Genomic DNA, 15,506 nt, shown 5'->3' on the forward strand with positions numbered 1-15,506 from the left:
ACAAGGTGTAGTCCTGGGAGCCATGGAGATAATAGATTCAAAGATTTATAAGGTAGTTACCACTATCTGTCTGTTGCCTATATATATTTTAATGTTTTAATCTGTGAGGATGTTAGAATTGTTCATGCAAATACATTTTTGAGTCCTATCAGTAATATTGCAATTATGTTCTCTGTATTGATATGAAATTATCTCAACTCACTTTCATTTACAATCATCCTTAAAATTTTTGCTTTCTTATTTATTACCTGCTTATCATTCATATAAACTAGAGGCTATAAGATGATCTATGATGACATTTTTCCCAGTATATTAACATCAGGATGTTAAATGATTTAGAATAGTGTTTAAAATAGTATGTGCTTCCTGATCACACTCATTGTTGCTGGTGGAATATAAAATGAGGTAGCCATTGTGGAAAACAATTTGGCAGTTCCTCAGAAAGTCAAGTATAGAATTACAATATGATCTGGCAGTCCTACTTCTAGGTATTCACCCAACAGAATTGAAAGCGGGGACTAATTTGCCCACCAGTGTTCATAGTGGTATTATTCACAATTATGAAAAGATGGAAACAACTCAAGAGTTCGTCAACTGATGAATGAATAAACAAAATGTGGTATATATGTACAATGGAATATCATTCAGCCGTAAAGAGGAATGAAGTTCTGATACATATGACAACATGGATGAACCTTGAAGATATCACTTTGAGTGAAATAAGCCAGATAAAAAGGGACATATATTCAATGATCTCACTGACATGAAGTGATCGAAGTTAGCAAACTTGTAGAGTTATAACCTAGAATATAGTTTACCAGGGGGTGAGGTGGAATAGGGAAAGGGTGTTAATGCTAAAAGAGTGCAGAGTGTCTTTTGGAGATTGTAGCAGTTTGATATTATAAATGAATTCTAAAAAGATATATAGATTATGTTTACAAACTGGTCTGTTCCTCTGGGCATGATACTCTTTCATTGTATTAAATTAAGCTGAGATGTCTTTGATTAAATTATGTTAAGATTAGGGCTTTGATTCAACCATGTCATTATGGTGACTCAGTTTGAGTCTCCACCTCCTTTGTGGGCTATATAAATGGACACTCAATCAAGGAGACACCCAGAAATAGATACACAGAATTAGATACAGAGGAATAGAGAACTCCATAGACATGAAAGAGGAGAGAACTTGTCAGCTTTGACCCTGTGGCCCCAGGAAGAGAGATGAGCCATTCACCTGATAGTTTACAGCTGACTTTGTGAAGAGACCAGAGCAAATTAGCCCAGAAAGAAGGGAGCCCTCCTGCCTGAAGCTGAAATTGCAAGAATCTGGACCCATGGAGCCTTAAGAGGAAAGAAGAAGACTGAACCTTACAGACATCACCGGCCATTTTGTTTCAACACGTGGCAACAGATTTTGGTGAGGCAGTACCTCTTATGGTACCTTGAGTTGGACTGTTTAGGGCCTTGTAACTATAAGCTTTTACCCCAAATAAATACCCTTTATAAAAGCCAACAGATTTCTGGCACTTTGTATCAACCACCCCTTTTGGCTGACTGATACAGGGATGATGGGAAAGTTTTGGTGATGGATGGTGGTGATGGTAGCACAACATTGTGAATGCTATTATCAGCACTGAATTATACATTTGAATGTGCTTAAATGGGAAATTTTAGGTTGTATATATGTTACTAGAATGAAAATTTTATAAATCCCATGAGACTGTACAACAAAAACAGTGAACCCTGAGATGATAATACAATTATAAAATGTGCTTTCATTACTTGTAATAAACACCCCACACTAATACAAGGTGTTACTAGTAGGGTGGAATATGTGAACCCTATATTTTATGCATCATTTTTCTGTATACCTACAACTTCTCTAATAATAATGATAAAAAAGACTACACATGCATTATATATGATACCAAAAGCACAAGCAAGAATAAAAAAATAGATAAACTGGACTTCTTCAAAAGTAAATATTTGTACTTCATAGGATACCATTTGGAAAGAAAAACAGCCCACAGAATGGGAGAGTATGTTTGTAAATCATCTATCTGATAAGGTACTTGTATCCAGAATATATAAAGAAATCTTATAATTCAACAATAAAATAACCCATGTTAAAACAGGCAAGGGATTTGAATAGGTATTTATCCAAAGAAGATAAACAAAAGGACATAACAATTCAAAAGGTATTAAACATCATTATCCATTAATAGAAATTTAAATGGAGAAATGTTTAAAATATTTACTTAATAATTCATTTGAAAAAAGGAATAAGTACATTGCATTTCAAAATGAATAACGTTTTAATGAGAAATAATTTTCTCCAAAACAAAAAATATTTTTTAGTGAGCAGAGTGGCATTGTTTTGCTGCTTTATTCCAATCTCTAATATCTAATTTAATAGAAGATAGCAGGATTCTCATCTGTTTCTGCATTGTCTGTTGTACTTTGTGGTATTGGTTAAAATATGTCAAGAAAAGCCTGTTTCATGCAGATAGGTAGTTAGAGAAGGGAGTAGTTTATTAATAGCCTTTTGAGATAAATCTGAGTTCTTTTTGATTATACATTAAATATCAAGTGGTAGTTTATTAAAAAATTAGTTGCAATGTGGAATGTGAAGTCATATCCATGTATGATTTTGTAATGTCATGCACTATTTGGAAAATATTTGTTCACTGAGTTATACACATCTTTCATATATTAACACATTCCATTATATAATATTTTAAAAATCACATTCATTAATATTACTACCAATCATATTTTTTAAAAAGTCATGTTCATGGTGGCAGATAGAAGTTTTCCAAGTTTCTGATTTTATTCAAAAGCTCAAAATTTATCATGTGAAATAAATATTGTAGGTTGTATTCTTTGAAGTGACAGACTTACTTTATTCATTTTTGAGAAAATGTCTGCCACATATCCAAGTCGGAATAGCAGTAGTTTGTCTTTCAGTCATTCTCTAAGTAAAAATGGTATTCCACAAAGAAAATGCCTGTTTCAGCTCAGAATTCAGTCACATGAGTGCTTTTTCTTGAGAAAGCCATCATGTTTTGGTATACAGCTCTTTTCTGCATACTTCCTATTCTATCACAGGGAATATTAAATTTTACTGCTTCATCAAGGGCATTCTTTTTTTTACTTTTTAAATAAAATTTTATTGAAGTATATCATTCATACATGAACACACATAAACAATAAGCTTATAGTAAAAGTTTATCAATGACCTTCTTAAGTGACCTTGGCTTTTGAAATTTTTTTATCTGTTCATTTTTACTGTGAATTTATGACATTGAAGAATACAGTAACTAATAGTATAGTTTGGTGCCACCACCTACTTTCATGCTAAGGACTAGCAGTTGCAAATTTCAGCACAGTGAAAAGAGCGAATAATGTCTCAGTATTATGAAAATAGTTTGACTTTGCAGATCTACTGAAGGGTCTTGGGGATCCTTGCCTTCTTAAGGCAAAGAGCTAATTAAAACGCTAATGCAATAGCTTGCCTTTAACTAATTTATTTACATTATGAATCATTTTTGGATATCTACTATATGAAAGACTATTAAGTACTGGAGATTAAGTAATGATCAAAATGGATTAAAATATCTGTCATTATGGAGCTTACTTATAAGGATAAAGGCATAAGTGTTATAGGGCAGTCAAGAAAGGCCTCATTGAGAAGATGATATTTGAGTGAAGACTTGGAGGGGATGAGGGCACATGCAATGGACATATTTAGGGAAAGAGTAGTCCAGAGCAAGTAGCAAGTGCAAAGGCCCTGTAGCACGAACATACTTGGCATGTTTGAAGAACAAGAAAGAAGAGTGGGTCTTAAGGTTTAAGAGGTTTGAGTCAGGCGTATATTTTAAGTCATGAGATTAAATGAGAATGCCAAAAAGGGATGTGGACTGAAAAAAAGATTGGTCCCAGGAAGCACCAATGTCTAATGTGCAATATGGCTGGAAGAGAACACAGAGTGGGCAAAAGAGTTAGGTGGGATGAAACCTAAGGCGGCTTGGAGGAGGGAAAGTTTAAAGTGTCAGTGCAGCAGAAAAAAAGTAGGGTAAGAACTAGAAAGTAACAAGTGAGTTTCCAAATTAGAATATACTATTTCAGTAGAATGATGCTGATAAACCAATTTTCATTACTTTGGGAATCAAATGAGAAATAAGGGGGTACATTGATTTATAGCCCAATCTATTTTATTACCTGAGATAATGCCATGATAATCTAATTAAAATTAATGTTTTTGGAAGTTGTCAGTTCAGACATTGACCAGCAATATCAAATGTGTCAGAAATGAAATTCCAGTACTGTGCCAGTCATGGTTCTTGATTATAAACAAAAGAAACGTACTCTACCTTAAGAAAAAAAGGAAATTATTGGAAAGCTATTCGTTAATTCACATACTCTATGGGAGGCTAAAGAATCAGGCTCAGAATACTGGCAGGAACTATAGGACAGGACACTCACTACACAGCAAAGAATATAAACATCAGCTCAGCTCAGGAAGTCTGGTAAGTCCACATACCACCTGATACCCCTACTGCTGCCAGTGGCATACCCCCATCACTTCTATGAACAATCTGAATCTCTCTGAGCCCTTATTCATGAACTTTAAAGTCTTTGAACTTTAAGGAATATCTGGTTGGCCAAGTTTAGGTCACATTTTGTACTCCAACTGCCAGAGAGCTGAGAGAGAAATTGTGCCCCCTACTTTAGCTTCTGTAGTTAGAGATATTTCCCTCCACAAAACCCCTCTTAATGGCAGTACGTCCAAGTAGATAAGATTTTTGAATGCTGGATAGCCAAAATCAGCTTTTCTTCTATAATATAAATACCAAGTACCAAATCTTAAAATTTGGGAAAATTGCTTTGAGACTTACATGACCAAAATGAAAATTATTTGGTGAACTCTAGAATATCATCCATGGCTTGCTTTACCATTATTAAATCTCAAAAATATCAAATTAAAAACTTGACTTTGATCACTTCTACCTTGTAAGATAGACACTTAAATGTCTCTCTCTCCCCAAGTCTTCTAGGAGCTCCCTATTACCTACATTAGGATTCATGACATTAGCCCAATCAAATCACAAGAAGCAGATAGAAGCAATACTATTGAACCTAATCGTAGAAACACATTCCTAGGAATGAGATTTGTCTCACCTAGACCTGAACTGGTATTAGGAATAGCTGTGACTCTTTGGAGGGAGGGAAGGAAAATGCTATAGGCAAGAGAACAAAGTGAGCTGAAGTTGGGGTAAACTGCTTCAGCCGTAGCAGAAGCTAGGTGAGGAGTGGTGAGGCCTGGCCAGGAATTGGGAGGGGTGAGGGACATGGCAAATGGAAGGGAGCAGAGAAAGGCATGTTTTGTTCAGACACTTCTGCTCAAATTCTTCAAATAACTAAGCCTGTGAGGAGGTGTTTTTTTGTACTAGGGTACCAGCTTTAATTTTTAAAGGTGTTACTCTGTCAGAAGACCATAGTGAAGTCTCCTCAGAGGAAAATACCTTTACCTGTATAACTCAAATAAAACTCAATTTTCTGCTTGCCCTTTTTTAAGACTGATTTTAGCATGGTGACACATTCAAAAGAAATGCAAATCTAACACCTTAAAAACTTGGTAAGTAATGACATCTCTTGAAGATGCTGCAAAAAGAATATTATATCTAACAGCAGAGAGCAAAATATCCTAAGATTTTCCTCTCCCAACCTTCCCTCCCCCTACCATACACACATACACACACACACATATACGAATATTATGGACTAATCACTGCCCCATTCTCCTGTTGTACCCTTCCAACTTCCAGGCCTTTGTTCTTTATTAGCTTCATACTTTTTTTGATACAAACCAGTTTAGCTTATTCCAATTCTCCTCTCTACTTGTTACCCGCTCCCCTCATACCCTCCCCCCCACACACACACACACAGTTCAGCCACACTGGGGGAAAAATCTCCTTAGAAAAGACACAGGATAGGGTAGACTTTGAATACTTGTGCTTCAGTTATTTCTCCCCACGCCCCCCATCATCTTTCAAAGTAAAGGTGGTATAATATGGGGTGTCTTCTTTTCTTGGTTGTGTTTGTAGAGAGTATCTGTGACAGTTGGTACATGAAAAGGAATAGTGAGAGATCATGATGGAATAGAGGCCAGATCAGTAGGGACCAAATTACGAGTTTTCATTTCTAGGCTAAAGTTTAGATCAGTCATGAATGCCTCTCACTCTGAATTTTATTCCATAGTGGAACAGGGTTCTTATCAATTGTGAGATTCAGGAATAAAGCTAGATAACACAGTCTAAGTATTTCTCATATCCTCATCCACGCTTGTGCTACTCATTTCAGTATTGCAAGGAGTCACCTGATGGACTCAAACTTTTTGATCCTTTTAAAATAATTTTATCAAGCACTTATAAGAGCGCTTTTTTTTTTAAAAGATTTATTTATTTCTCCCCCCTTCCCCCCCACCCCAGTTGTCTGTTCTCTGTATCTATTTGCTGTGTCTTCTTTGTCCACTTCTGTTGTTCTCAGTGGCTCGGGAATCTGTGTTTCTTTTTTTGCATCATCTTGTGTCAGCTCTCCGTGTGTGCGGCACCATTCCTGGGCAGGCTGCACTTTCTTTCACGCTGGCAGGCTCTCCTTACAGGGCACACTCCTTGTGCATGTGGCTCCCCGACGCGGGGGACGCCCCTGCTTGGTAGGGCACTCCTTGCGTGCATCAGCATTGCACATGGGCCAGCTGCACACGGGTCAAGGAGGCACGGACCTTTAAACCACGGACCTCCCATGTGGTAGACGGATGCCCTAACCACTGGGCCAAGTCCGCCGCCCTATAAGAGTGCTTTCTACATGCCAGTTACTGTTCCAAATACTTATAAATATTAACTTATTTACTCTGTATAAACAATTCTTGCAATACTATTATTGTTCCTATTTTACAGATGAGAAAATGAGGGCAGAAAGAGAATACAGAATTTGCTGTAGATCACACAGAAAGTGGGTAGTGGAGGCAGAATTCAAACTCAAGTAGCCTAGCTCCAGAGTCCAGCTTCTTAATCTCTGTGTCTACTGTGCTGAGCTGCGCTTATGAAAGTGGGGTCCTGGATCTGTCTGTATCACAATCACCAGAATACTTGCTAAAAAATGCAAAATTTTGGCGCCACTGCAGACTTAACATGTCAGATTTGGGGGGCAGGGGGAGGGGTGGAGAAGGCAGGGAAACCTGGGTATTTCTATTATAAAGTCTTGCAAATGATTATTATCTCTATCCTTTGTTAAGAACTTGTTTTAAAGGGCTCACTACTGTCAGAGTGCTCACTTCTGAACTTGGCTTCCTTTGACAATGGGATTAAGTGCTTCCTGAGGCCCAATTGTTACAGAAATTAAAACGAATACTATTATACTGTACTTTGCTTTTTAAGCCATTACTACGTGAAATTTAGATGATATCCTTTCTAGAACAATATTTCACCAAAAATGAAAATGAAATTTTCTTATTTTCTATAGATATATTATACCTCAAAATGCGTTTTTTAGTTACATAGATGTTAAGTAAAATAAAATGGCTACCTGCATTAGGCATTGCTAGGAGGGATCCCTTTCCAAGAAAGAATTTTCCAGAAGACAAAACAATTGACCTGCAGGGACTTTCCAAGAAAATGAAACAATGGAATACACCCTACATAATGGCAAATAAGCAACACCTAGTGATAAACCAATTTCAGTCCAGGAGATAGAGCTTATCAGAATGGATATACCATACTAATCATTATATATCTGCTCCCTACTTTGTCAGACCCCCCTATATAAAATGGAAGCTTAATATCAATCAATGAGAACATTTCTTTGCTTGCTTCTGCATTTGCCCTGTATCAGCTCCTCCTCTCCCCTTCCTCAACCAAGCTCCTTCTCACTTTTGGCTTGGCACTGCCAAATTCACAAATCATTGTTTGCTCAACTAAATTTTAATAAAAGATTTTTGTTTTCATTTTTGTTTTAAGCAAAAAAGCATTTTAAAAATGGAAACTGAGAACTTGCTGATCTGTTTATGATAAGAATGAAGAGAACTGTATTAGGTTCTGAAAAGTATACCCTATGTGATATGAAAAGAAAATGGACTATAGAGCTGGTCTGTTTAGTACTGTATCTCTATCCTTAACAAGGACTGCAGCTGGGAATAAGGCTCAGCTTCCAGTGTAAACAAGTGTTCAGTGTGGCTATTTTGCTAACCCAAAAGCTCTAAAGAAAATTTAAACTTCAGAAATTTAAATTAAGTGGTATTCCTCATTAATGCCCCCATCCAGAAAGTTGTAGAATCATTGGTTATAAAAGAGTTAGTTAGAATATCCTCTGTGTTCCTTTCCTACCCTGCCATGCTTCTTATACACATCACATTTGAGACTAAATCTTGCACAGATTTACCCTCTTCCTATAATCTTTGCTTAGAACTTTAAAAACCAACATATTACCCTTTTTTCCAATAAAAAATAATTTACTGTATTTTTCAAGTAAAATAATGTTTCTTATACATCTCTACTTAAATTTTTCTTAAAGTCTTTTCTAATGCCTCTTTTCTCACTAAACTTGTTGACTCAGTTCACTGTGGATGCAATTTAATCTTCATGAAATTCACTTCCTACCAGTAGTCCCCAGTAAAGTGAATTTTCTAAAATGAAACATCTTTTAAAATTATGTCTGACAACCTCTTATATAGTCAAATTTCAAGCATTTAGTGTTTAATTGTTTTCCTTATTTAATAAGACATTTTTTTATTGCCACACTGTTGGCATTCAGCATTTGGGGGTCTTAATTTATTTCCCTGAATCACACACTAACTAGTCTTTGACAAAACTCTCTAAAAGCTGAAAGGGTTTTGAACTTTGGTTAACTCAAGTTATTGAATGAAGTAAAAAGATGTACGGAGCCAAAGGCTTTCTTATCCTATTCCTCTTCAAACCATTTCCCCAGGAGCTTTCTCCTGGGAAAACACTGCTAACCTGATTTAGAAATACTTTCCCTGAAACTCTGAGTGAGACAGAAGAATGATTTGAAGCTACTATCTTGATCTTTTGGAAATCTTTTTGACCGAGAAATTCAAAATTGATTATGATTTTTTAAAAAAAAGATAGGGCTATATAGCTGTTCGGTTGAACCTTATAAAATTGCCAATATTTGACCCACAAAAATGGCAATTTTGTATAGTTCAGCTTAGTATTTTGGGATAAATGAAAGAGAAGACTAGGTCAATTTAGCAAGTTTGGGGGCTTCCTGCAATTTTTTTTTAAAGATTTATTTTATTTATTTATTTTTATTTATCACCCCCCCCCCCTTGCAGCTTGCTTGCTATCTGCTCTCCGTGTCCATTTGCTGCACGTTCTTCTGTGTCTGCTTGTCTCCCTTTTGTTGCGTCATCTTGCTTCACCAGCTCTCCGCAAGCTTTAGCCATGAGGTCTCTGTGGGCACAGGCCAGTCCTAGGGCCTCCCGTATGGTAGACGGGAGCCCAGTCAATTGAACCACAGCCACTTCCCCCCTGCAATTTTGATATGAGAACTTTCTGTTAAAGCAAAACTCAAGCTTGCACTAATATGGATTTCAGGCTAAGTTTCCCCCTGGTGACCTTGCCAGAATTATCAGATTTGAATTAAGTGTTGAAATTTTCATCTTGTCAAAAAGCAAGCCTTGGCTCAACTCCTTGGCCATCTGTTGTGCACTAGTAGTTTTGATTTATTCTTTCTCTGGTTGTCATTCATACTAATGGTGCAGATGCAAACTTTACATTTCCTTTTATTGGTCTGTAATTTTATTGCATACATTAGTGGCACAAATACTGCATTCATAATAGCTATTTATATTAACCATTTCTAGTTTTGAGATGAGTAATGTACTTTGGTTATGTTTTTTGCTATTTTGGGAAGTCCTACATCATATGCATTTTATTAGACTTTTTAAATGATTACATTCTACTCAATTTTACTACCTATGATTTTTTTTGCTATTTTTATTTTCAGGATATGTCACTATGTGTAAAAGTCTGTGTATCTTAATGATTTCAAGTTTCCTAATTGCCTTTGCTTTTAAATTGCTTTAGTGAGTAGACACATTTGGTTTCTAATCAACAATTAGAGTAATTACTAGAAAAGAGCATTAGTTTAGAATGCTGTAAATTTAAATAAATAACTTTGAAAGGCCAACTTTTAATTGCTGCTTTGACCCTCTTTTTTTAAGGTTTGGCGTGCTCTTCAATTTGTTTGGCAGCTTGGAGGATAGTTGGTAGATGAGGTAAAGTGATAGAAAACCAAAGCTCCCTAGGGTAGAATATAGATTAGAGAACTTTTATAAAATTTAATACAAAGCTATTTCTGAAATAAGGATAGATGCTATTTTTATTTTTTATCTGGTTTGGACAATTTTCCATTTTGGAGGACCAAACCCATTTCTGGAATTCAGTATTAAGAGATCATTATTGTTAATATGGGCCTAATATACAGAACTTCTTTCCTAATAGAGGTCCATTCTAATCCAAACGAAAGCTGCCCAGAGCCTTCCCACCGCAGCCTATTGCAGATTGAGTTCCTTCATTCCTAGGAGAAATAAAGGGCTCCAATGGTGAATCAGTTTCCTAATACAGGAGAAGCCATTTATCCCATACAGTTGGGACTGGTAAATGGTCAAATTGCTTAAAGCAGGAATCCTTTTTTTAAAAAAAGGTACATGTATACATCCATGCATATATACTTTAGCTCTTTTATTTCACTATATTATTTTATTTATATTATATAAAAGTGCATTCATTTGCCTATTTTTGATGTAGGGACAGTGCCGTTTCTTTGAGTTCACATAAACTATTTAGAGTTCTATATTGCCTTGCTTGCATAAACTATACTCAATACATCAACCATAATTTCCAGTATCAGTTAAAGTTATTTTGAATTAGAGTAAGAATTTAAAGATACTTTAAAGCAATCTGAGTGTAGACCTAGTCTTTTGTGGTTGGCTTGCAATCTGAGAAAAAAAATTTACCTATTCATTTATATCAAATCTTGCTTGCTTTCTTTTCACACTGTATTTTATTAGTTTACATAATATTTTATTAAATTACACAAGTACACTAACAAATACAATTAACAAAAGTAGTTTTGGAGAAAAGCACAACGGAACTAGTCATGAATGTTCGGTGTGCCATGGGCATCAGTAAGTTTTACAAGGGCAGTGGGAAGGGTCATTTAATTGAGTTAAGTCAGTTTATGAAGAGGTCAGCAAAGAGAGTTTCTACTGAATGTGGATATATAGAATCAACATTTGACAACAGTGGGTAGGACCTTAATTTTATTGTACACCACCACCATAACCTTCAGCTGAGCAAAACGTGGTTCCATTCTTGTAAGTCACAATCTCCAACACTTTCGCTTTCTTAAAAAGTAGAAACAAGTAATTTTGGATGCCATTATGCACTAATATCTTGTATTTTTCTGAGACAGTAGCTTAGAAAAGGGAATTGGAAGAACTGTATGAAAATAGGATATTTTCTCAAATGCAATATTGCATAGCATTTGGAAACTGATAGTATTTTCACAGTGAAATGTTTTGGTGTTTTCCCCCCATTGTTTCTCTAACTTTTTCTGGGAACAAGAGTAACAAAGCATTGATTATAGTACTTATCCACATAGTTTCATCCCTGAAGATATTCCATGGCATCTGAGGTTTATAAGGGCTTTTCAGGAGTCCATTTGAAGATTTCTTAAAATTAGTGATATAGGTTTGAATCACAGTGCCAGAATATTTCATGTTTATGTCTTCTCCAACATCCTTGTTCTAAGTAGTTTGATCAATGTTGCAGCTGGATTATTTTAACTAACTTAATAGGAAGGAAAGAGTATTGTTAAATTCATTACATTGTTCCTCTACCTTTCCAGTATTGAATTTCCCCTAACAGTTCATTAATAAGTATTTAATTAAAATTGAAGGGGAAGAGTAAGAAAGCTAATAACAGATATGTGTTTGCTTTTCTAATATTTTTAAAAATTAATAAAGCTGTCCCTGATTACTTTAATCCTTATTGAGATTCTCCTTGACTAAATACCTTTAGTCTCTTTCATAAATGTATAACTAGACATTGGATTTAGGTATGGCTATAAGTGATAGAAAATCCAAAATAGACAAGTTAGAATTTTATTTCTCTCTCATGTGTAAGTTTCAGAGATTGTTTATGGTGGTTCCTTGATCATCAGGATCTGAACTTTTTCTGTCTTCTTGCAGCATAATTCTCAACTTGCAGATTCTATCTCATGGTTCAAGATGGCTACTCCATTTCTAGCCATCGTATCTGCATTCTAGAAAGCAGGAAGGAGAAAAGGGAAGAAGAAAGGTTGTGTTCCACCTTGAAGAAGTTGCATACACCACTTTTGCTTACAGCCCATTGACCAGAATGTAGTTTCACACCTGGCCTTACCTTGTTGCAGAGGAAGCAAAGGAATTTATGCTCTTTATTCTGAGCTACGTGCCCCACTACATATGGAAGATCCTATTTGTATTCTAATTTATAGAAGACGGAGAACACATATTGGGTACAAATAGCTATTTCTGCCACAATTAGCATTGTTTCCCCAACAAAATAAAAACCTGGATTTGTATTCTTTAAAAGAAAATATGCCATATAGGCTAGTGCTGAATACCTGGCAGGACACTGTACTTGGGAAATAAAACTCCTTTGTTTCTGAAATGTCACTAATAGGATTAATGATATATTCAAAATAGTGAGATAAACACAGTTGGAAAGGAAATAAATGATTCAAGATTCATTGTTATGACATTTAATTTGAAGAAATGAAGGTAAATGTTAAATGAAGCAACTATACCATCCCTGTATATATACTTTTTTTTTATGTAAGATAAGTGTTACTGGAGGCTGCAGAATATAACATTGGTTCCTTGCATATCTGGTCTTGGGACCTCTTGACAAACCAACACTTGAAATTATAGACCTTCCACCCAGTTTGCAAACCTTTAATAATTAGAAGTAAGACAGGTTAACTGTAATAATTTGTATGTATTCAAGATGTGATTCTTTTTCATAAATGATAACTTGTTTTGTTTGGGGTTTTTTTTGGCTTCCTACCACAAAAGTAACTGTTTTGTTTGAAATTTAATGAAGAGACAAAAAAGGAGACATTATATTCAGAAAATCTCTTTTTTTTTTTTTAATCATATTTTGAAGCAATGTTTATTATGGTATCTAGACCTCAGTAGGAAACTTAGAATTAAGTCTGAGCCTGACCTTAACCCATGACCAGTGGAATTTAAGCATGTTTATTTTTACAGTAGCCTTAACTTGGGCCTTGCAAGATTCACGTATATGTTTTTTCATTCAATTTTAGACCCTGAAGCAGTATTTTAACTATAGGAATTAAGCTTTTAATGATTTTCATGGCATAAAAACCAGTCAGTATATTATATATTTTCTTGGTTGTAATATAGTATCTTACAAAGTTATCATAAATATGTGAGCTTTGTGTCTAACAAGGACTGTTTTTTTCTAAGAAACTCCCATGCTACAAAGCTGGAATTCCAGTAGAACAACTTCACTCATCTTCTCCCCCCGCCCCTTTTAAGAAAAAAAGACATGTTCTCACGGAAATGTTGCCTTGAATTATACAAAGTACAAAGCAATTACTGAAAATGTTTCCACCACAGTTGTTTATGTATGCCAATTCGTTTTTCATATTCTAGATTTTTTTCTTAGCTTTGCTAATAATTGCTTTCTGTAATCATGCTGACTTTAAACTAAGCTGCATTGAATTTTTATCACTCTTAGTTCTAGTAAATCCTTTTTGTTGAGTCCTTCCATATAGTAAGTTTGTTGAATGAATGAGGAAATAAATGAACAAAGGAATCAAAAAAGACAGGCAAAACAAGTTAAATTCATGTTCAGCTTTATTATCTCAGTTTAACCATTTTCCCTTAAATTGAAATACTAATGCATTTAGTTTTCTAATTTATTTATTTGCTATGACAATTCCTATGATTTTACTAGGAAGAAGAAGGGTTATTAAAAACAGTAATTAATTTAAAAGTCATTAGTCACTTATATTTAGCTGCCAAATATCTACAAATACATTCACATTTTCCAAAATATTCATACTGTCCCTTTTCTGAAGCCAAATTCCTCTTGGCTCATTCTTATAGTATTTGGTTGGAAACCAGAAACTTGCCATGCCCTTGATCACTAATAGATCCTTAAAAGTTGACAATATTGCATTTAGAATTATATAATTGTGCTAGATATGCATTTATAAATTCTTGAACTCCTCCATAAATTGTAGCTTTTTGATGGCATGAACTCTTCTTTAGTATATGCTTGTTGCCTGCAAATGAATATCTAATGCTGTATTGCTTAGAAGTTTAAAGGCCACTTCAAAGGGATAAAAGGAGACTAAGCAGGCAAGGCTCCAGGTCCTGGCCCTGCTTCAGTCAGAATCTCTCTTTTGTATCTTGATAATTTGGAATAATATTTGGGTGGCGGGGGGGGAGTCTATTCAGTGGATATATAACTTTGGTGTCTTGTGTTACCATCTAATCATTTTGCAGGACGGTAAGTTGAGACCCAGAAAGGTTAAGTAATCATGCCCAGATCATGAAGCTGTTCAGTGGCAGAACTAGAGTTAAAAATCCCTCTGTCCTGGCTGCTTGACCAATATTCCTATACTATACCACAGCATATTTGTTGTCAGAACCTAGGAATATTCCAAGCGTACTGCATAGTACCTAGTAATGGTAGGCACTTAGGACATGTTTATTACATTAATGAATGAATGATTCTAATATGATTTTTAGTTAATTACCTCTAAATCAAGTTCATGGGAAGCGGCTGTGGCTCCATCCATTGGGCTCCCATCTACCATATGGGAGGCCCTGGGTTCGTGTCCCAGGGCCTCCTTGTGAAGGCAAGCTGGCCTGTGCCCATAAAGAGCTGACGGCCCACACCTATGAAGAGCTGGTGTAGAAAGATGATGCAACAAAAGGAGACAAGCAGACATAGAAGAACACTCAGCGAATGGACACAGAGCAGACAGCAAGCAAGCAGCAAGGGGAAGGCGATAAATAAAAAATAAAATAAAATCTAAATCAAATTCACATAAAAACTGTCATTTTTCATGATCTCAGTGACATGTTGGCTTCTTAGAAACCCCAAATTTGGCCTGTTCCAAGACTAAGCTATTGTTATATATAACAGAATGTTCTTTGTTAATTTTAGGATCACTTGCTGTTACCAGCTACCACCCATAACAAGACCACAAGACCAAAGATGTCAATTGTATTACCAGCAATAAACATAAATGGTAAGTTGAAATATTGGTTTATGAACTATGTGAGATTCTTTGTTTAACCAGGATTTTCTGAATTAGCTAAAATGTTTAAAATGTTCAGTTGGGCAGGCCATATATTATTTTTAAAACCTTTTCTCACTGTTTTCACACAAAAAATTATTATT

The 15,506-nt window shown here is 35.4% G+C and overlaps 1 protein-coding gene across 6 annotated transcripts in view; it reads left to right on the forward strand.

Annotated features, from left to right (window-relative positions):
* The window catches only part of ATF6 (activating transcription factor 6), a 276,008-nt gene that overhangs the window by 201,676 nt on the left and 58,826 nt on the right, over positions 1–15,506 (forward strand). For all 6 annotated transcript variants that reach the window (XR_011645463.1, XR_011645464.1, XM_058310014.2 and 3 more), the window contains one exon: positions 15,270–15,354. Coding sequence is in view for 4 of the 6 variants with exons in the window: in XM_058310014.2 (XP_058165997.1) it covers positions 15,270–15,354 (85 nt within the window). In the remaining 2 variants the exon portion in view is untranslated. The remainder of the gene's footprint in view (positions 1–15,269; positions 15,355–15,506) is intronic.

The sequence above is a fragment of the Dasypus novemcinctus genome, chromosome 13 (assembly GCF_030445035.2).
Source record: "Dasypus novemcinctus isolate mDasNov1 chromosome 13, mDasNov1.1.hap2, whole genome shotgun sequence".
Lineage (NCBI taxonomy): Eukaryota > Metazoa > Chordata > Mammalia > Cingulata > Dasypodidae > Dasypus > Dasypus novemcinctus.